The sequence below is a fragment of the Micromys minutus genome (assembly GCF_963924665.1).
Source record: "Micromys minutus genome assembly, chromosome: 7".
In the NCBI taxonomy this organism is placed as follows: domain Eukaryota; kingdom Metazoa; phylum Chordata; class Mammalia; order Rodentia; family Muridae; genus Micromys; species Micromys minutus.
The window spans coordinates 54,969,299-54,992,799 of NC_137976.1; the positions used below are offsets into that span (position 1 = coordinate 54,969,299).

The window sequence follows — 23,501 nt, forward strand, 5'->3', positions numbered from 1 at the left end:
GAGGCATTATGAGAAACAAAAGGAATATTGGCCCCCATTGAAAATGGTCACAGATTGGAGGTGATAATACAGAGAACGTTAATGAGCCTGTGACTGTTTTGCCTATTTTCTTACTAAGGTCCATATGCTCTGTTCCCAAGAATAAAAGCAGATCCTGGGATCGATGAGACCTTAAAAGCTAGTGACAAAAGCCATTCCCAAAGCACCCAGTCTCTTTCACGTCAGGAAACTGTTCTGTGCGGGGACTATCTTATCCTCTCTGGAAAGCCCACTAGGTTCTAGCCATTTAAATATAAAATGAATTATCTAAACTCCCATTGGAACCGAGGAAGGTTTAAATAAATAAATATAAATCAATAGGCTTAAAGCTTACAGACTGGCTTATATGGGACTGGGCAGGACAGCGGGAGAAGACACACACACAGACTAGATGAACTGCAAGAAACAGAAGACTCACCATGTAAAGGAAACAAACAAACAAGAACAAAAATACAAATACAAAAACAAAACTTTAAAAACCACTCATTTGTGTATGTAGGGCCTGTAGCTATAGACTAATCGACAGGCCTTTTAGAAAGCTTTTATAATCCTCATACCAACTCTTGGTGAGATAGTCCCACCACCCCTACTAAGAAGGAGAACACCTAGGCTCAGCAAGGTTGGAAAAGTTGCCCAATCAAGGTCCTGGAGCAAAAAGTTGCAGTGTCTGATCTAGGACCCAGGTCCACCTGCGAGCAGCATCGTGGGTGGAGAGGAGCAGCTTTCTTGACACCCCCAGTTCCACCTGCGCCTCTCAGCAGGAGGAGAGCCAGGGCAGAGGAAGGCAGGGTTGGAAGGGTGCGTCAAGGCCTAACAACAACTGTGTATGAGGAAAACAATTTTGTGGAAGAGGGCTATTTATAGGGATGTTTTTCCTCAGCTGTCCCTGCCCCCTCGCCTTTCTTTTGTGTTAAAAGGCGCCTGGCAGATTGGTAAAGGGTTACAAGCACCGTACAGGAAACCGGAGAACACAATGAACGGGGCGGGGACAGAGCCCCACCCGCCTAAGAAAATCGTTTGCTCCAGTGTGAAGGGACCCTGGAGGGAGACAGATGGGGCTCGGAGCCCAGGCTCTGATTCTTCTATAGTTTTCTTTTTCCAAGTCAGAAAAAAGAAAAAAGAAAAAAGAAAAAAGAAAAAAAAAAAGGCACTGAGCCCAAAGGGTGCGGAATCTACAAGAGAGGAAGAGGCTGATGGAGGGAACAGAATCGAACCAGGATTACAGATGTGAAAGAGGCGAGCTTCTCCAAGACTCTGTCTAGTTTGAGAAGTCGAAGACATGGCAAAAGAAATGATCCCAAGCGTAAAGGGACCAAAAATCATTTCTAGACCCTCAGGACAGACCTGCCAAACTTCTGGGCAGAATAGCCCAGCCATTTTTCTCTCTGGGGTACAGATCAAAGGCTTCAGGCCAAATATCCAAACTTGTGAGTGAGAGCCTAAGGCTAGTTAGGCCCTGTGCAAGTTCAGATGTGGGCTGTGTAGGCTCTGATGTGGGCATAGTAACAATTCAGCAAGGACGTTGGGCTTTCCTTCTGGCTTCTTGAAATGTCTTCTCAGTACTTGACTAGGAAGGAAGTGTCCCGCAGCTCTTGGGCAGCCTCCAGTGCCCATGTTGGTGTGGGACAAGTGAGCTCTGTGCTCACTCACAGTGTCTGAAATGCTAAAGACTCGTTTAATGCCAAGCTGCGCATGGGTCAAATGTCACATTGTTTTTTTGTTTTGTTTTGTTTTTTAAACATCCAGGGGAACACAGAACTTCAGACCATTTAGCTTTAAAAAAAAGTTAACAGTAGTCAACGTAAAGATACTAAAGTGTAAGGAAAATATTGGTGAGGACATTTTAACTTCGGAAATTATTTCCAGTAGCATATGTAGATAACTCATCTTCCAGGAGTGACTTTCTACCCATTTTACATTTTACATCCTCAAAGAGCATTTCTCCCTGAGCATTCTGAAACAGCCCTGGATGTGCTAGGAGGTAGGATGAATTTTACCCTTACCAGTGCCCAATTCTTAAGAACTCGATGTGGCCGTTGACTCTGCCTTCTTACATCTAGACTTCTGAAGTCTCTCTCTCTCTCTCTCTCTCTCTCTCTCTCTCTCTCTCTCTCTCTCTCTCTGTGTGTGTGTGTGTGTGTGTGTGTGTGTGTGTGTGTGTGTGTGCATGTGCATATGTGCCTACGTGGGTGAGAGGAGATGAGAGATCATTATTTGTTTTGTTTTTTTACTTCTTTTTCATTGATGTATTCTCTCATTCATTATATCCCAACCTCCGTTTCCCCTCCCTCCCTCTCCACTCTCCATTCTCTCTCAGCTGAAGGGAAACAGAAAACAGAAGGCTTCCCAAGGATAGGAAGGAATAGTGGCACATCACGCGAGACAGATCATTGGAAACCTAGTCTTTTCTGACATTTCTCAGTCTTTCCACCCTTCCTATCCCCAGATTCCTGGTTACTCACTTTTTCACTGTGGAAAGCAAAACAGCATGTGTAGCTCTCACCGTGAGGACTGTAGCACTCTAAAGTCTTGAATCCAAAAGAACTAGGTAGGTAGGCAGGCTGGCACACAGACTACTCCATACCACTTTTGTTTTTTAAAGATGCATTTATTTTAAGTAAGTGAGTACACTGTCACAGTCTCCAGACACACCAGAAGAGGGCATCACATCCCATTACAGATGGTTGTGAGCCACCATGTGGTTGCAGAAATTGAACTCTGGAAGAGCAGTCAGTGCTCTTAACCACTGAGCCGATCTCCCGCCCCCTCCACACTGCTTCTAAGATGGGGGAGAGCCTTTTTTTTTTAAATTTTTTATTAGATACTCTCTGTATTTTACATTTGAGATGTTATCCCCTTCACCCACCCCGCTCCCCTCCCCCCTCCCCCTCTACTTGTCTTCAGGAAGGTGCTCTAGCTCCAAATCACCCTCTCCACCTCAGTGCCTTGGCTTCCCCTACAATGGGAAAACGTGCCCTCACTGGACCAAAGGCCTCTTCTCACATTGATGCCAGACACTGCTATTCTCTGCTGCATATGCAACTGGAGCCATGGGCCTCTCAATCCATGCTTAATCGTTGGTGTTCTAGTTCATGGGAGCTGTGGAGGATATGGTTGGTCCACAAAGTTGTTCTTCCCATGAGGCTGAAATCCCCTTCAGCTTCTTCATCTCCTTTGCACCCCCAGCACCCTCATCGGGATCCCCGTGCTCAATATGATGATTAGCTGCAAGCATGCTCAGGTGCATGACTCTGGCAGAGCCCCTGAGGAGGCATCCCTATCTGGTTCCTGACAGCAAGCACCTCCCAGCATCAGTGATAGTGCTTGGATCCCATGGCTGCACATAGGGTGGATCCCCAGGTGAGGAAGCCCCTGAATGATGCCCTCTTAAATCTCTTCCACTTGATCCTTTATGGGGGAGCCCCTTTTAAAGCCCTTTATTCTCATTTTCAAATCATTCCTGTTTGCTCATGGAAGTCCTGTTAGAAGCAACACTGGCTTTCATCTCTGTAGAGTACTGGTCAGGATGAAGAGCTGATTCCACTTCTGGTTCCGGTTCATTTTCTCTCTTTTTTTTAATTATTATTTTTATTGGATATGCTCTGTGTTTACATTTCAAATGTTATCCCCCCTTCATTCTACTCCAATCCCCTCTCCCCCTCCACTTGATTCCATAAAGGTGCTCCCACTCCCAACCACCCTCTCCACCTCAGCAACTTGGCATTCCCCTACACTGGGAAAATGATCCTTCACTGGACCAAAAGCCTTACCTCCCATTGATGCCAGACAATGCTATCCCCTGCTACATATGCAACTGGAGCCATGGGTCTCTCCATGCATACTCCTTGATTGTAGGAGTAGTTTAGGGAGCTCAGGGAGGGTTTGGTTGGTTGATAATGTTGTTCTTCCCAGGGGGTTGCATACCCTTTCAGCTCATTCAGTCCTTTCTCTAGCTCCTCCTTTGGGGTCCCCGTGCTCAGTCTAATGGCTAGCGGCAGGCATCCTCCTCTGTATCAGTATGGCTCTGGCAGAGCCTCTGAGGAGGCATCCATATCATGCTCCTGTCAGTAAGCACTACTTGGCATCAGCAATAGTGACTGGGTTTGGTGGCTGCATATGAAATGGATCCCCAGGTGAGTCAGTCTCTGCATGATCTTTTCTTCAGTCCCTGCTCCTCTATTAGTTCCTAAATTTCCTCCCATGTGTATTTTGTTCTCTCTCCTATGAAAGACTGAGACATCCACATTCTGGCCTTCCTTCTTTTTGAGCTTCGTAAGGTCATTATTCCAAGCTTTTTGGGTTAGTGTCGGCTTACCAGTGAGTGCATACCATGCATGTTCTTTTGTGGCTGAGTTACCTCACTTAGGATGATAACTTCTAGTTCCATCCATTTCCCTAGGAATTTCTTAAACTCATTGTTTCTAACAGCTGAGTAGTACTCCATTGTGTAAATGTACCACAATTTCTGTATCCATTTCTCTGTTGAAGGATATCTGGGTTCTTTACAGCTTCTAGCTATTATAAATAAGGCCACTATGAACATGGTAGAGCATGTGTCCTTGTTATATTTTGCAGCATCTTTTGGGTATATGCCAAAGAGTTGAATAGCTGGGTCTTCAGGTAGTACTATGCCCAACTTTCTGAGGAACACCCAGACTGATTTCAAGAGTGGTTGTAACAGCTTGCAATCCCACGAACAATGGAGAAGTGTTCCTCTTTCTCCACATCCTCACCAGAATCTGCTGTCACCTGAGATTTTGATCTTAGCCATTCTGACTGGTATGAAGTGGAATCACAGGGTTGTTTGGATTTGCATTTCTCTGATGACTAGGCATGTTGAGTATTTCTTTAGGTGCTTCTCAGCCATTCAATATTCCTCAGTTGAGAAGTCTCTGTGTAGCTTTGTACCCCATTTTTAATAGGATTATTTGGTTCTCTAACTTCTTGAGATTTTTTTTTTTTTTTTTTTTTTTTTTTTTTTTTGGTATATATTGGATATTAGCTCTCTATCAGATGTAGGATTGGTAAAGATCTTTCCCCAATCTGTTGGTTGCCATATTGTCCTTTTGACAGTGTCCTTTGCCTTACAGAATCTTAGCAATTTTGAGGTCCCATTTGTCTTGACCTTAAAGCATAAGCCTTTGGTGTTCTGGTCAGAAAAATTTCCCCTGTGCCTATGTGTTCTAAGCTGTTCCCCATTTTCACTTCTATTAGTTTCATTGTACCTAGTTTTATGTAGAGGTCTTTGATCCAATTACACTTGAGCTCTGTAAAAGGAGATAAGAAGGGATTGATTTGCATTTCTGCATGCTGACTGCCAGTTGAGCCAACACCATTTGTTGAAAAGGCTGTTCTTCCATTGAATCTTTTAGCTACTTGGTCAAAGATCAAGTGACCATAGGTGTGTGGGTTCATTTATAGGCTTACAATTCTATTCCATTGATCTATCTGCCTGTCTATCTACAAATACCATGCAGGTTTTGTTTGTTTGTTTGGGTTTTTTGTTTGTTTGTTTTTTAATCATGATTTATCTGTAATACAGCTTGAGGTTGGGGACAGTTGTTCTCCCAGAAGTTGTTTTATTGTTGAGAATAGTTTTTGCTATCCTGGGTTTTTGTTATTCCAAACGAATCTGCAAATTGCTCTTTCCAACTCTATGAAGAATTGAGTTAGAATTTTGATGGGGATTGCATTGAATCTGTAGATTGCTTTTGGCAAGATGGCCATTTTTACAATGTTGATTTTTCCAATATATGTGCATGGGATATCTTTCCATCTTCTGAGATCTTCAATTCTTTTCTTCAGTGACTTGAAGTTCCTGTCATACAAATCTTTTACTTGCTTGGTTAAGGTCACACCAAGGTGTATAATATTGTTTGTGACTATTGTGAAGGGTGTCATTTCCCTAATTTCTTTATCAGTCTTTTTATCCTTTGAATAGAGAAAAGCTACTGGTTTGTTTGAGTTAATTTTATATCTGGCTACTTAGCTGAAGTCATTCATCAGCTCCAAAAGTTCTCTGGTGAAATTTTGAGGGCCACTTAAGTATACTATCATATCTTCTGCAAATAGTGATATTTTTACTTCTGCCTTTCTGATTTATATCCCTTTGACTTCCTTTTGCTGTCTAATTGCTCTGGTCAGTACTATATTGAATACATAGGGGGAGAGTGGACAGCCTTCTCTTGTCTAGTCCCTGATTGTAGTGGGATTGCTTCAAGGTTCCCACCGTTAAGTTTGATATTGGCTACTGGTTTGCTGTATATTGCTTTTACTATATTTAGGTATGAACCTTGAATTCTTCATCTTTCCAAGACTTTTAACATAAAGGGGTGTTGAGTCTTGTCAAATGCTTTCTCATCATGTCATGAGAAGATCATGTGGGGATTTTTTCTTTTGAGTTTGTTTATATAGTGGATTACATTGATGGATTTCTGTATATTGAACCATCCCTGCATCCCTGGGATGAAGCCGTCTTGATCATGGTGAATGATTGTTTTGATGTGTTTTTGGATTTGTTTTGCAAAGATTTTGTTGAGTATTTTTGCATCAATGTTCATGAGGGAAATTGGTCTGAAGTTCTCTTTCTTTCTAGGGTCTTTGTGTGATTTAGGTGTGAGCTAATTGTGACTTCAAAAAAAAAATGAATTTGGGAGTGTTCTTTCTGTTTCTATTTAGTGGAACAGTTTGGAGAGTATTGCTATTAGGTCTTCTATGAAAGTCTGGTAGAATTTCTCACTAAACCCATCTAGTCCTGGACTTTTTTTGGTTGGGAGACTTTTGATGACTGCTTCTATTTCTTTAGGGGTTATGGGACTGTTTACATGGTTTATCTGATCCTGATTTAACTTTGGTACCTGATATCTGTCAAGAAAATTGTCTATTTCATCCAGATTTTCCAGTATTGATGAGTATAGGCTTTTGTAGTAGGGTCTGATGATTTCTTTAATTTCCTCCATTTCTGTTGTTATGTATTCCTTTTCATTTCTGATTTTCTTAACTTGAAAACTATCTCTGTGGCCTCTAGTTAGCCTGGCTAAGGATTTATCAATCTTGTTGATTTTCTCAAAGAACCAACTCCTGGTTTTGTTGATTCTTTGTATAGTTCTTTATGTTTCTACTTGGTTGATTTCTGTTCTGATTTTGATTATTTCCTGCTGTCTACTCCTCTTGGGTGTATCTGCTTCTTTTTGTTCTAGAACTTTTTTTGTGTGCTGTCAACCTGCTAGTGTATGCTCTGTCCAGTTTGTTTTTGAAGACACTCAGAGCTATGATTTTTCCTCCTAGTACTGCTTTCATTGTATCTTATAAGTTTGGATATGTTGTGCCTTTATTTTTATCAAATTCTAAGAAGTCTTTAATTTTTTTATTCCCTTTTCGACCAAGTTATCATTGAGTAGAACATTGTTCAGCTTCCATGTGTACGTGGGCTTTTTGTTGTTGGTTTTTTTTTTTTTTTTTTTTTTTTTTTTTTTTTGTTATTGAAAACCAGCCCTAGACCATGGTGATCTGATAGCATGCATCGGATTATTTCAATCTTCTTGTATCTGTTGAGGCCTGTTTTGTGACTGTTATATGGTCAATTTTGTAGAAAGTACTGAGGTGCTTAGAAGAATGTATATTCTTTTATTTTAGGATGAATATTTTAAATATTCTGTAGATTTCTGTTAAACTCATGTGGTTCATAACTTCTGTTAGTTTCATTGTGTCTCTATTCAGTATCTGCTTCCATGATCTGTCCATTGATGAGAGTGGGGTGTTGAAGTCTCCCACTATTATTCTGTTTTGTATAGTATATGCTTTGAGCTTTAGTAGAGTCTCTTTTATGAATGTGGGTGCCCTTGTATTTGTAGCATAGATGTTCAAGATTAAGAGTTCATCCTGATAGATTTTTTTTCCTATAATGAGTAAAATGTGTCTTTTCTTATTTTTTTAAATAAAAAATAAAATAGATTTGGTTGAAAATCTATTTTATTCAATATTAGAATTGCTACTCCAGTTTGTTTCTTGGGACTATTTGCTTGGAAATTTTTTTCCCAGTCTTTTACTCTGTGGTAGTACCTGTCTTTGTCACTGAGATGAATTTCCTGTATACAACAAAATGCTGGATCCTGTTTACATATCCACTCTGTTAGTCTATGTCTTTTATTGGGCAGTTGAGTCCATTGATGTTAAGAGATACTATGGAATAGTAATTGTTGTTTCCTGTTATTTTTGTTGTTAGAGGTAAAGTTATGTTTATGTGCCTATCTTCATTTGCTTTTGTTGCAAGATTACTTTTTTTGCTTTTCCTAGGGTGTAGTTTCCCTCCTTGTGTTGGAGATTTTCATCTATTATCCTTTGTAGGGCTGGATTTGTGGAAAGATATTGTGTAAATTTATTTTTGTCATGTAATATTTTGGTTTCTCCATCTATTGATAATGGAGAGTTTTGCTAGGTATAGTAGCCTGGGCTGGCATTTGCTTTCTCTTAGGGTCTGAAGGACATCCTTCTAGGATCTTCTAGTTTTCATAGTCTGTGTTGAGAAATCTGGTATAATTGTGATAGATCTGCCTTTATGTTACTTGACCCTTTTCCCTTACTACTTTTGGTACTCTTTCTTTGTTTTGTGCATTTGGTGTTTTGACAATTATGTGACAGGAAAAATTTCTTTTCTGGTCCAGTTTATTTGCAGTTCTGCAGGCTTCTTGTGTGTTTGTGGTCATTTCTGTCTTTAGGCTAGGGAAGTTTTCTTCTATAATTATATTGAAGCTATTTACTGTCCCTTAAGTTGGGAATCTTCACTCTCTCACTCTCTTCTATACCTATTATTCTTAGGTTTGGTCTTCTCATTGTGTCCTGGATTTCCTGGATCTTCTGGATTAGGAAATTTGCATTTTCTTTGATTGTTGCATCAGTGTTTTCTATGGTATCTTCTGTCCCTGAGATTCTCTCTTCCATCTTGTATTTTGTTGGTCATGCTTGCATCTATGATTCCTGATCTGTTTCCCGGGTTTTCTATATTCAGGATTGTCTGCTTTTGTGATTTATTGTTTTTATTTCAATTTTTAGATCCTGGATGGTTTTGTTCAATTCCTTCACCTCTTTGGTTGTGTTTTTCTGTAGTTCTTTAAGTGATTTTTGTGTTTCCTCTTTAAGGGCTTTTACTTTTTACCTGTGTTCTCCTGTATTTCTTTAAAAGAGTTATTCTTGTGCTTCTCGAAGCCCTCTATCATCATCATGAGGCATGATTTTAAGTCCAAATCTTGTTTCTCTGGTGTGTTGGGAAATCCATTACTTGCTGTGGTGGGACAACTGGGTTCTGATGTTTCCAGGTTGTCTTGTTTTTTCGTTTGGTTTTTTTTTTTTTTTTTTTTTTTTTTTTTTTTTTTTTTTTTTTTTTTGCTTAGGTTCTTGTGCTTGCCTCTTGCCATCTTGTTATCTGTGATGCTAGTTAGTCTTATTGTCTCTGACTGGATCTTGTCTCTTGTGGGCCTGAGGGCCTGTGGGCTTATGAGTGAGAGTGCTTCTGAGAGCTCAGCTCTCTATGGTCAGGTTGAGGGTCACAATGGTTGTGGGATGGCCCTATCTCTGGGTGTAGTGGGAGACAAGAAGGGTCCAATCCCAGGCAGCACCACAATTTCTGTGCCCTGTGAGTTCCTGGTGGGTCTCTTTGGACAGTCAGTGGAGAGAAAGTAGAGTCTCACCTGTGGGCTTAGGAGTGAGAACACTTTTAGGTGTTCAGTTCTCTGCAGGCAGGTTTTAGGTCCCTAGCTCTGGGCACAGATGGAGACAGAAAGGCTCCTTTTCTCTTATAGAGTTCTTTGCCTGTTTTATTAGGGATCGGTAGTGTGCCTTCTACGGTCTGCATACCCTCTAGGATAGTTTGGTCCACCTCACCTGGACCTTCCGAGTCCACTGTTTGTAACCTAAGTGCAAATGTCCTGCACAGGGAGTACCGTTCTCCCCATCATCCTCTATTCTCTTTTGGCCTCAGAAACTTGGAGTATAGAAGACCAAGTAAGTCACAAGCCACTGTCCTAGAAGAACTTCCTTTGCAGATGATCTCACCCCCAGGTACCATCTGAGCACCTTTTAAAACAGGAATAGGGAGAGAAGGAAGCAGGGAAGACATGCATCTGTCTAAACAACAAGTCGACATTCTAGGACCTTAGAACATGAACTTCAGATCGTGGACAAGGAGTCTTCGGAGAGAGCACACTGAGTTGGCCATCTGGAGAGGAAGAGGCATGGTGAAGTCAACCTAGTTTTATGGGCAAACTGGGTAAAGGCTGTGACCACAAGTGATGCTCAAACCTATCAGTACCGGATGCCTGGCTCCTGTACACAAACGGCAGAGAAGATTGTCTTGCTCCTTGGCAGCAGAGAAAGCTGATGACATTGTTGGTAACCATCAGTCCTCAGCAGGTATAGGCTGGGGAATCATAAGCAACCACAGAACTATCCAAAAGTGGATCTCAATAAGAAAAAACACTTTTCCTGAAAGTTCACACAAGACACCACCTATCACCAAATAGTTTTTTTTTTTTAATTCTTTCTGTGAACTTTCCTACCCAGTCACCATGTCCTAGGAAAACTGCAGTGAATGGGAAAACCCTGAAACCCAAATCTGATCACACACACACACACACACACACACACACACACACCATGGTCCTGCTTAAAGGAAGAAAGAAAGACAGAGAGAGACCTTGGTGAAGTAAACCACTGAGCAACTGTTCACAGAGACCATTATACGATCAGTTCCACGAAGAGCTGATTCTCTAGAAATAAAAGGAAAAATAAGCCACTCTATTGGTAATCCAAGCATCTTACAGAACACTTAGGAACTGCCGCTGTGGCCATCACACAGAGAACTATTGACTGATTTTGAGCAAGCAAGCCCATAAACAGCAGCCATGCTTTGGGAGGACCTGTCAGGCTTCTAGTATGTAAGAAGGAAGAGGTCAGAGGAGCTTAGATGTCCTAACCATTGAGGAGTCGGTGTTTGCTACCAAGGGAGGCCTGACCATGAGGAAACCCAGTTGAGAGGCATTGTGAAGGTCACATCCTTTTGAGGCTGACCTAGCTTGGAAGTAGGAGGAGACAAATCAGTGAGTCAGTGGTTACTTGACAGTGTTTCATCAAAAATGGCTGGGCCTGTGGTGATGTCACTGAGAGAGACAGGAAACTGGAAATAAGGAGAACTTGGGGACCGGGCACCGACTCCAGTGGCTCCAGAGGACAGATGAGTACAAAGGCTGAAAGGCAGGCAGAGGTGGTTCCAAACTCGAAGGATTATCTCCAAAGCCAGCTGTCATGCCTTAGCATTCATATTCCTTGCTATATGAGAACTCACTTGTGGTATAACCAGAGCTTCCTTCCCTCAGGAGACAACAGAAATCCAGACTTCTTATGGAGAAATCTCTTAATTCTTTAGTGTTGGCTAATATATATATTTTTAAGAATGTTCCAAACAAAACACATCTGTAGGCCAGATTTGTTAGGCTAGCTATCAGGTTATGTCTGGACATAGAGAGAAGGTCAGAGTTCAAAGTTCATAAACTGCCATGACGAAAAATAAGTAACTTTCAAGGGGAATCAGTAACTAAAATACTGCTACACACAATACTTTCGCCAGCCATATGACTATCCCTACCCTCCGAGCCTATATATGGATTTGAATATGTTCAGGAAGTTTAATCTAATCTTTGAGTTGTCGAGGCACAAGACTTTAAGTGTTCAGTGTGTGCTGAGTACACACACGTCAAGGAATTCCAACTAAGGGAAGGAAAAACATTCCGGCCTGAAAGCACACGCCTCAAGTTTTAAAACAACCTGGGAAGCTGGCAAAATGTCAGAACCCCTTAAATCCTGGTTTCTTTGCTCAAGTCTTTTGCCTTTAGCCAGGTCGTCGTGCGTGCGTGCGTGCGTGTGTGTGTGTGTGTGTGTGTGTGTGTGTGTGTGTGGATGTGTGTGCCTGAACTTGAATTTGTAACTGGAAATATAACTTCCTGGGCAGTGGTTATAAAGTTGCACCTCTCTCTCTAGCCCGAGGGTATCCTAACCTCAGCGTGGGAGAGGAGACGTCTGGGCTTCAGGGACCGCAGACCCGGGCAAAGAGAGATGGGAGTGGCCAACATAAAGGCTCTGCGGGTCAGGTTTCTGGAATCCCAGTCTTTGTTACTGTCACTACACTTAAGTGTTGGCGGAGGAGAAAGGCAGGCACTGAAATAGAAAGTGTCAGGACTGGATGACAAGGAGGATAACTCCGTGAGCACCCATCCGAGCCCTCCCTGCGGAGTCGGGCGCCGCCTCCTGCGCCGTGCAGAGAGCCGGACTGGCGGCAGGAAGCGGGCGGGCGGCCGCGGCTCCTCGCGAGGCCGATTTCCTCCGGGGCGGCCCTGGGCGATACTCTGGAGTCGCAAAGCCACCTCGAGAGAGCGCGATCTCTCCCCCAGCCCGCGCAGCTCAACCCACCCACTTACTTCCTTAAGACTACACACACACACACACACACACACACACACACACACACACACACACACACACGCTCAGAGCTGCCAAAAATTTCCAACCTCCGCCCCCCTCCCGAGCTGACTTCCTTCCAGCGCTTCCTGAGCTGGACGATCCTGGGATTTGTAAGACAGGAAAAAAGGGACGGCGCGAGGGCGGGCGAGGGGACGGGATGCTCGCTGTTCGCAGTCCTCCAGCGGTCTGAAGGCAGAGCGCGGGCCTAGGGCGGAGCACACTCAGCCCCGGGGCGGTCCCCTAACCGCCGCGCCCCGGCCCCGGCTCCTCGCAAGGCTGAGCAGAGAAGCGCGGGGAGACACCGCTGGAGCCCGAGCAGGGAGGTGACACCCGCCCGGGGCGGTGCACGGCCCGATCTGCGCGCCCATGCCGACCCGTGGCGCCACTCTGCCCCGGTGACCCGACCCCGAAACCCTCATCAGCGGTGCGGAGCAGAGAGCGCAGACGGAGGGGCAGCCTCTGTGGGGCTAACTCATGAAGAACAAGGGTGCCAAGCAGAAGCTGAAACGAAAGGGAGCCACCAGTGCGTTTGGATGTGACCTGACGGAGTATCTGGAAAGCTCGGGACAGGATGGTAATGTACCCCCTCCCCCCCTTTTTTGTTTAAGAGCGATGGATTTCTCTTGGGGTGTGTTGGATGCAGTTCACAAGTTAATGTGTTCCAGGCTTGTGCGCTCGCTGTACTTTAATGGAAAAAAATATATAAAAGTTCAGGATTCTGGTTCTTAAGCACACCGCCTCCACCCCGCAGTGCAGGAGCTGGGTCTGTCCTTCCGACGTGTCACCGGAGCAGTTGAGGAGCAGTGGTGTAGGTGTGGCGTGAACTGGCCATTCCTGAGTTTGAACCCGGGGAAGGAGGCTCTGTTCTTAAACTTCGGGTGTTGGAAAGGAAAGATGAGGGGGTAGCTGACGTGGGAAAACGTCATCAGTAGGTTTCTCTGGAGGTATCACGGTGACCATCTCAAATGTGTCTCCTGTAGGTTTCACTGGCTCACATCCTTTTTTTATTAATGTGGTAGGAAGCAGTGTGGTGGGGGTGGGGAATCCTTGCTTGAGGGGGGGGAGTGGTTGCACAAATATTTTCTGTATTTCTGAGTGGATGCTGAATATACAGCACCTCCCCCGACCCTTCCCGCCCCCCCCCCACCAGACCCTTTACCTTCTCGCGGCTTTCAGAAGGATGTTCGGTGTGTCCTGTGACCAGTGTGTTGTAAAAAGGTCAGAGGGCCTCCGCCTTCAAATAGTTTAGGACACAGAAGAGTGTCTCCGTTTCCAAAGTCAGCTGGAAAAGGGGAACGAGGAACCAGCAGAAACAATCTAAACCTGTGTTGGGTGGGGAAGAAGGGAAACAACCTATGCTGTGATAACACCATTGGAGAGCGGAAGGTTTCGATGTAGGAAAGGTGGGGAGATGGGGTATTAAGTGGCTCCTTTTGTAAAGTTGGCAGGCTGTAGACTTAGCTGTGACAAATTTTTTTTAAAAAAGCGTCTTTGGAAACTTCAGAGAGAGAGAGAGCGCGCGCGCGCGCACACACTACACTTTATCTATCATTATACATAGATAAACACAACCCAAGAAAGCTCAGGGCCATGTAAACTGCTCAGAAGGATTCTGCCCCTGGGAAAACCCTCCTCAAAACAACTGGGTTTGTCCATATCAAGTGTACATCCCAGAAACAGTGCAGGGCCTTTGTTTCATTTCCTCTTTTTGAAGACTCAGCACCCCTAGTAATTTGCAGTGGTGTGATATTCCTGTGGTATTCGGGAGTCCAGAGTCTGCTGTGTCATTAGGACAAATGGCTTAGTATTTTCGAGCTTCAGGGAACCACTGGTTTTCAAAACCGACTCTGAAATTGAGGCATAACTGAAGTCAATTCATTTAAATCTCAACAACACTCCGGAGATGTCTTTTTGAAATAAAATCACTTGGACTGAGGGTTTTTTCTTTCTTTTTTTTTTTTTTTCTTTCTTTCTTTTTTTTTTAAACATGACAGAGCCCCAAATACACATCTTAACCACAATGGTTAAGAACAAAATGTTTGTTTCCACTTGTTTTTACACGGGTCTCCTCATGTTAACCTGTAAGTACACTGGGCATGCTCCTGGGATGTTGCCTTCTATGATGTTGGGGTTGTTCTGAGGCACCTACACACACACACACAGGCACAATCAGACACACACACTTGCATGCACACGCTGAGATTAGCAGAAGGGGCTTGCTAGCCACCACCCATTCTTATAAAGTCTTGGGTTAAGAAAGAACCTGAAAACCCTGAAGCTCTGGGAAAGGACTTCAGAGGATCTCCCAGGCACTGTCTCTTTGAAGCCTGTTTTGTATGTTGGACTTTGGTGTGTTTCACATAGGAAAGGATGGAGGGAAAGGATGTTCGATAGAAAAGTCCGGGGGCCTGAAACTCCCTGCTTCCCATCCTGCCAAGGAGATGAGGAAGCTAAGAGGAGAGCTCATCACAGAGACACAAGACCCCTCCATCACAAAGGATGGAGAGGACCCAGACCTCTTTCTTCCTCCTGTGTGTAAATCAACATTCTTCCTTGATAACCCCCAGCCCCAGAGTGAAAGCAAACAGCCCTGCCACCATCAGCATCCTTTAAAACTGGACGTACCTGAATAGAGTTTGGTTTATGAAAACTCTGGCACTCTTGATCAATGCGCTGCCATTGTACAATGTGGGAATGAACCACGAATAATGAGCACTTTATGTAAATGAGACTAATTGGAACTTCTGCCCCCACACAGGGAAAACTCATTACTCTCCTGTGTGTATGTTTATGATAGTGATGCTAAGGGTGATGGTGATGATAGAATTGATAAATGTTTTTCTCTAAAACAATGTAGAGACATATATTAGTTAAAAGTCAAGACCAAGACAGTCCTGGGTGAGAAGAGGCTGAGGAGGGTACTGTCCTTTAGCCCACGACCTTGGGAGAGCATCTCAGGCTGTTGGAGGCAGTAAATCAGACTTGTAACCAGGAACCAGGAGTCTAGGAAGAGCCTTTCGAGAATCATGTACTTTGGGGTCAAAGGGCAGAGGGCACTGGACCTAGGTAGAAATGGAAGGGAAATGGATTTCAGTTTGGGAACACAAGAATAAGGAGGAAGTGAGAGATGCCACAGGGATCAAAGGACTGACGCTGGTGAGCATCAGCTAAGCTTGGGCACCCTGGATGTGGTGGGGAAGCTGCATCCTGGTGAGAGCTCTTGGGAGAAACAAGCTGAATGGCTGTCAGCCACTTCTCTAAGTCACCAAGCCGAGCCTTGCTACCTCTGGTTGAACTAATCAGACAAGGCAGGGTGAACAAGGGACAGATTTTTTTTTCCAGTCTTGAGTATTACGCAGGGCCAACTATCATGTTAATCTTTGTGCAGCTGATGGTAATTGAGCTGCCTTTTCATAGTAACACACATGTACACATCAGATGCATACAGTCCCGACAGGAGCCACCTAGACTTCGGGTTCAGACCCTGCTGTGATTCCCCGGTATCACCAAAGCCTGGTGTGGCAACTTCCCACTTCTCCCATCAACCCCCAATGCTGTGGATCAAAGGGGGATTCCCCAAAGGTAACCTCTAACCCGGAGCCAACCCTCCGGCCTCAGTTCCCTTTCTTTGGTCACTTTTCTCTCTCCTAGTAAGAAAGAGCACCACAGGAGGCCACCAGGTGGCTTCTGAGGGCTCTTTTCACTTCCCCACTAGCAGAGTGACTGCTGCCCCATCTGAAGTTCTCCCCTGGGGACCAGCTCATTCTCACTTCCTGTCTGGGATCCCTTCCCTGCCGCTGATGCAAGGAGTCTGCTTTTCTCTTTCTTGTTTTCCATCACTGAATGTGAAGGTCCTTTCTTGCAGCTTAAAAAACACCTTAGGTTAGTTAGTGTCACCTGTGGCACTTGTGTGTGAGTGAGGCCCAGGGAATGCTGGCATGATCATTTTCTATCTCTCCCTGATAGCAGTGTATTGTAGGTCTTTTAGAGGGGGTAGGGATGATGGGACCAGGGGCGAGAGGGACAAGTAAGAGTTGCTAGGAGAGAAGCTATCTTGTCCTCTGGGCTGACCACTTTAAGAGCTGAAGCTTCCTTACCTTTCTGAGTCATAGGAAAATTTTATACAGATCTAACCCTAGTGCCTTAATGACATTCAGATGATGGTGAGAGATTTCAAACAGCTGGAAAGCTTTGTAAAATGTTGCTACCACTGTACATGGTAGCACACACCTATAGTCCCAGCACTTGGGAGGTTGAGGCAGGAGGATCAGGAGGTTGAGGTTATCCCGGACTATATGGACAGATCTTCTTCTCTTCATCTCTTAAAGAAAAAAATAAAGTCAAAGCAAGGCCCCATTTCAGACCAACTGAATCCAGATCTCTCCCAGATGGTTTTTGGTACATGGACAGGGTGGAGAACCTCTGCCTGCCTGCAGTGTACAGTCTGTAGGCCATGTTCTTTGTGTAAGTAGAATCCACTCTGAATGTTCCATAAAAAGTGTGAGCCTTTTAATTGCTGGAAGTTTTTTTTTTTCCTCATCCTTATTGGGCTGAAAGATGTATATCAATGATGTAAAACAAAGATTTATTTATACGTATGATGTATATTTAATTTGAGAGGCCATGGAAGGTTCGGAACCGATCAGCAAGCAGCGCAAACACTGGGCTTGTTTAGAATCAAGTCCTCGTGTTTCAAAGGATGCGAGAGAGCGGTGGGAACAGGGGTTGTTCCTTCGTTTCATTTTATTTCTGAAGCTTTGGTAGTTCCCTCACTTTGTTTGTTCATTTCCTTTATTTATTAATTCAATAAACAAAACTCTGTCCCAGCTATGTTTTGGATGCAGTGGGAAAGAAAGATGGGCTCTCAGGGATGTGACCCACACTTCACCCTTCGTATGCCAGTTGGCTTTGAAGTCAGCAGCCAAGGCTAAAGAGGCAGCGGTCGGAGAGAATGTGAGCGCTTCGGGTTCCCATTAAATAGTCAAGATAGGGCACACAAACAGAGCGAGGCCAAGGCAAAGAAGGCGAGTGCTTTTCTGTTTGAGACGCAATGAAGACGGGGCACTATCCTCAGCAGCTTGGACTTTTCCAGCACATCATTCAATCACCTTCCCTTGCTAATTCCTCACCAAGTGGGTCTCGGCTATCGAAAGTTCTGGAAGTTTCCCCTAATCCAAGTCAGGGGCCTTTGCTGGGGGCCTTTCTGCTTCTGGGCCTCAGTTTCTCCCCTTGTGATATAGGGGTAATAGGGCAGATGTAAAAGGTCGTGAGGTAATATGGGGACTCCCACATGGTAACCTGTTTCTGTCACAGTCGCCTGAACTCACCCTACCACAACCGCCAAGATTGATCTAAGGTTCTCCTGAAGAGAGGGCGTTCATCAGTCACCCAGAGGGACTGGAAGCAGGATCGCTTGCTATATTGGTGGAGAGTCTGGTTGATGTAGACTTCCCAGGTTTGCTAAGAAGATAGACCATCCTTGCATGGGTCAAATGTTCAACCTGAAGCAAACGTGCTTCAGAAGATCTGAGAGCCAGGCATAATCCCAACACCCAGGAGGCTTAGGCACAAGGATCTTAAGCTGGAGCCCAGTCTGGGCTATACAGAAACTTTTTAAAACACCAGAGACAGCCAATTACTTCTAGGCCTCAGAAATCTGAGGGAGAAGCCTGGTCTCTGTTGGGGAGATTGCGTAGACAGAACAGCAACCTGAGGGGCTTGAGCATAGAGAGGCGTCCCCAACTTGGACTACCAGTTGAAACTGGAAAAGGCAGAAGAGGAGGGGGAGGCATTAAGCCCAGAGCAAACTGCCTGGCCAGCCCTCAAGCCAGCCGGGACTACTTTGTTTCTGGGTATAACAAACAGCCCACACAGAGAATGGAGACAGCCATTTCCACATGGCCCCCTCTGCAGGCCCTTAGATCTCTGCCAAGAGCTCCTTGACCACAGGAACAGCTTTTCCCTCGCTTCTCCCATGTCAGCCCCTCTGGCAGCCTCCCAGATGCCTCCCAGCCTCAGCAAGTCCCATGCCATTTCCCTACCAAAAAAGCTCACCCCCTCCTTCCCTGACTACTTCCAGGTAGTCAGAGAACCATCTGACAGACAGTGGGAAGCTTTTGGGTCACATAGACAGGAGCGGAGGGAAACAGACAGAGGAAGAGTGCATCATACCCAAATAGAAAAAGTTCTTCAGCACCAACCAGACTACTGTGTTGTATGCAAGTGTATATATCTCTTTGATTGTGGGTTTGAGGCCAGCCAGTATTGTATAGTATTGGTGAGCCAGCCCTGGAAGCTTTCTTGTTAGGGGAGGAAACACTGAGAATTCCAGAGTTTGGTTGACCAAGACAATTCTCAAGCTCTTGCTGGGACAGTTTGTTCCCAGGGTTCTCCTCCCTAGGAGAAAAAAAAAGTCTTCCTCGGATTCGATGCTGTGTGTGGCTCTGAGCGGTGGGTGGAAGAAGTGGGTGGGATAGAAAGTTCCAAGACTCGGGTTGGGCATGGGAACCTTTAACAACCACCCACTCTGCCACTGGATATTGTAGCTTAATGTTTCTGGAAGAAAGTAGTGATAAAACCACCTGGTCAGGGCTTCCTATTGCTCATTCCTTCCAGAACAGGCGGCCCACGCTGAGCTGCCTGTCCACTCTAGCCCAGGGGTCTCAGGATCCCACTTCCTTATCGTGGTTGCTATAGGCCAGTCTTGAAGCCAGTTATGTGGAATTCTTTTCCCACGTATCGTTTGCCACACATTTAAATCAATTTCAGCATCCATCTCCTGCTTCACCCCCTCTCCACATTAATCCTAAGAGTGCATGTGCCGACCAGTTCTCTCGAGTATTTCTCCCAAGGCTCCAACACAAAGGCCATGCTTGAGTTGAACTGATCTTGGCACCTCGCTCTCAAAAGGCCGGCCTTAAGTACTGTGTAAGGCGGGGCACAGCCTGCCGGAACCCTAGGAGCCCGGATGGCCCCCCTTTGAACTAATGTTCCCTGAATGCAACCTTTGGTAAAGGTTAAGATAAAGAACTGTCTTCCAGTGGGGTGGGGGGGGGCTAGCAGTAATTCGGAGAAGAATGAATGATAGCATTCCAATTGTTTTTAAGAAGCAAGATTTTATAGAGAAACACAAGAACATCAGGCTGCTAGGTAATTAAAGGAGGTGGGGGTGGGGATGAGGGAAGGTGTCTTGGAAAGAAGAGAAGGAAATCAGAGTGAAGTCTGAGCTCCAAACCAGACCATATTGCTTGTCTTTATCATTAACAGGGCTGTATTTTGTGCCAGTCACTTTGTGCACACAAAGGAATATTTTCAACCTCTTTAAAAATCGGGCATTTTCATACTCACCCATTTTACAGAAGAGAACTGAGTTCTGGGAGGTTAAATTACTTATCAAGATTATCCAGACAAGATTTAAATCAGGATCTATCAGACACCCAAGCACAGTTGTAGCCTGGAATCATATCTTCCAGAAGGAAATAATTCATAATTTTGCACATAGCCAGTTTCGTCCTCCACAAAGCCTAAAGAGATATTTTGTCTTTTGCTTTTCTTTCTCCCAGGCCAAACCAGAAATAGTCATAACAACTGGTGCAAGCCGATGTATGTATTGGAGAATACACACACACACACACACACACACACACACACACACACACACACACACACACATCCAAATCGAAAAGCTTTCAAATCCTCCTAGGTTCCTCCTTGCCTACTGCAACCTCAAACCTCTTCCCTCTGGAAATACCCATGGCCTTAGAGTCAGAGGCCCCCGGTCCCTTCTTCCCACCGTCCTGTGCTGCTCCTGGCTATGTGTAAGCACCTGACAAGCTCAGCTGAGGTAACTCATGTCTGCCTGTGTGAACCTATGGTGGGCACATGATCGTTGCTTGGTATTCATCTAGGATTTATCTTTTTATCTAGGAAGTGGGTGTCAGAGTCCTTTTAGGTATCTCAAGATGAGACTTCGGTTCATATGCTGTATTATCAGGAAGCCAAGATTTCTTTTTCATGATCCCGTTTGTAGCTCATCCCAGATAGAAAACAACCCAGGGTTTTCATTAAAAGTTGCAAAAACTGCCTTTTAACCACCTCACTCCTTAGTGTGAACCAACTGAGTTTCTGAGATCAAGTCTTGGGTATTTTTTGTTCTAGTTGGAGCTTGGCTGGTACATTAGGCTCTGGCACCACACCCATGTGTGATCCTGGCCCCGAATGCCTTTAGAGGGGAGATGGTTGAATGTTACTCATACCCCCGAAAAGCAGCACAGGCTGTTACAGATGCTAGAACACAGCTGGAAATGACTGGTAGATAAATAAGTCAACAACACTTGGGAAAGGCCACTGCAAAACTCACATAGAGATCTCTTTCCCTGGAGTTTTATCATTTTATGTTTCATTTTGCTCTTTTTTTTTTAAGTGTGTGCGTAGGCAGCGGTGCTAAGTAGAGAACCCATGATCTTGCACATGATAAGCAACACCATAGAATCAACCTACACCCCCAGTCCCATCTTTAGGTTTTTAATCAGAAATTACCTTGGTGAGACTTTGAATCATAGCATCAAAGATTTAATGGAATGGCAAGGTGCTAGACCCTACAAAATGGTTCTCAACCTATGGGTCTCAACCCCTTTGGGGATTTTTTTCTTTTTTTTTTTTTTGAATGACCCTCTCACGGGGAATCACCTAAGACCAGAAAACACAGACATTTACATTATGATTCATGCAGTAGCAAAATTACATTTATGGAGTAGCAATAAAATTAATTTTATGACTGGAGGTCACCACAGCATAAGAAACTTGTATTAAGGGGTTGTAGCGTTAGGAAGGAAGAGAGCCGATGCTCTACTGGGTTTACAAAGGTATTCTCAAGTTTGTCTCCACATACATGTGATCAACAGGCAAGACCAAAGCTTTCTAGTGTACTGAGAGGAGTACAGTGAGGGGTATAGAGGGTGAAGCAGACATGCTTACTGACATGTGGGGCAGCTGACTGACAGCCGTCAGACAGAGGGTTATTTGTATGGGGGGATCATCTGACTGTGAGGAATGTGGAGAGGGGCTGGAGTCTAGAGGCAGGAAACTATGCGGCTTTGCCTGATACTAGGGATTGGTGACAGGCTCTGAAGCCTGGGGGCTGGAGGGTTGAGCTCTGGCAAAGCAGCTGAGGAACAGGGAAGACAGGAGCCTGGCTTTGGGGCAGGAGCTAGAACACAGCCTTAGGTGAGCACACAGCTGGAAGGGGAAGGACCGCCGGTTCGGCTGGCTGTGCCCAAACCTGTTTCCTGTCCAGATACAGAAAAAGAAGACATCTTAAGGAAAGATAAGGTTTTAAAAATGTGTGTGTATGTGTTTGTGTTTGTGTGTGTGTGTGTGTGTGTGTGTGTGCTTGTATACATATGTTAACTGTGCAGGTGCTGGTGGCACCCACCTATAGTTTTAGTGCTCAGGATGCTGAGGGGGAGAAGATTTAGTTTTAGGGCCAAATTGGACTATACAGTGAGTTTAAAGGCAGCTAGGAAGCCAGTTACGGCTCCAAAACAAGATCCTGTCAACAGAAAAAGAAGGAAGAGAAAGAAAAAAACAGACAAACAAACAAAAGGGACCGAACTAAGACCTAAGGGGAAGAACTAAAGGGACAAAGAAGGAGACGAATAGCAAAATTAAATAAAACAGCCTGAGGAGCTGTATCTGTCCATGAAGCACCTTCCACACAACCACGAGGACCTGGTTTAATCCTCAGAACACATGATTCTGGAGATTTGTTTTGTTTTAAAAAAAATTCTGGGTGGATCCCTATGGCTTGTTGGCTCACCGGCCTACTTGGTTAGCTCCAGGCAAGTGACAGTCCCTGTCTCAAAAACAAGATGGACAACTCAAGAATAACTCCTGAGTTTGTATCTTCTGACTTCCACATGGTACACACACATGCACAGACACACACACATGCACACATGCACACATACATGTACATGCACACACATACACACATGCACACACACATACACACACATACATACACACATACACACATGCACACACACATACACACATGCACACACACAGACACACACATACATACACACATACACACATGCACACACACATACACACATGTACACACATACATATACACATGCACACACACAGACACACACATACATACACACATACACACATGTACACACATACACACATGCACACACATACATACACACATACACACATGCACACACACAGACACACACATATATACACACATACACACATGCACACACACATACACACATGCACACACAGACACATGCACATGCACACACACATGCACACACACACATTCACACATGTACTGACACACCTGACAAATACAGACATCCACACACATGCTCAGAAAAAGAGAAGATACTGTCTACCCTGATTCCGTTTGTTTCTTTTTTAACTTCTTTAAAATTATGATTGCGTGTGCACACACAAAGAGGTCAGAAAGTAACTTTTGGGAATTGGTTCTCTCCTTCCACCGTGGAATCTGCTGATCAAATGCAGGTTGTCAGGGAGCCCTTCTCCTATTTTAAAAAAATAATTTGAAAAGAGCTTTTGTTTTTGAGACATGGTATTTCTAGCCCTGGATGGTCTGAATATATGTCATGCTGGCCTCTGCCTCCCAAATGCTGGGATTAAAAGTGTGCACCAGCACACATGTCTGAAGTCTACAGCTATATGACATAAAAATATTCAGCTTCCACCTCGACCTATTGCAGACGATTCTACTGTGTCTATTTGACAAGTGAGGACCAAGTCAAACGTGGTGTCACATAGCCAGGAGGTGGGAGACTTGTACTTTTGCCGTACCTGGTAGACATCCTTTCTCTCAGTGGCTTTGTTTGCTCTGGTCCCAAACAGCTGTGGCTATGCCAGCAGTGGGCTATGCCATTTTGCCATGTGCTGCCAAA

General features: G+C 44.5%; 1 protein-coding gene across 1 annotated transcript in view; it reads left to right on the forward strand.

Annotated features, from left to right (window-relative positions):
- Positions 1-12,745: 12,745 nt before the first annotated feature.
- Positions 12,746-23,501, forward strand: part of ARHGAP31 (Rho GTPase activating protein 31) — a 110,821-nt gene continuing 100,065 nt past the window's right edge. The window contains exon 1 of the mRNA XM_080919381.1: positions 12,746-13,123. Within this exon, the coding sequence (XP_080775507.1) occupies positions 13,024-13,123 (100 nt within the window). The 5' untranslated portion in view covers positions 12,746-13,023. The remainder of the gene's footprint in view (positions 13,124-23,501) is intronic.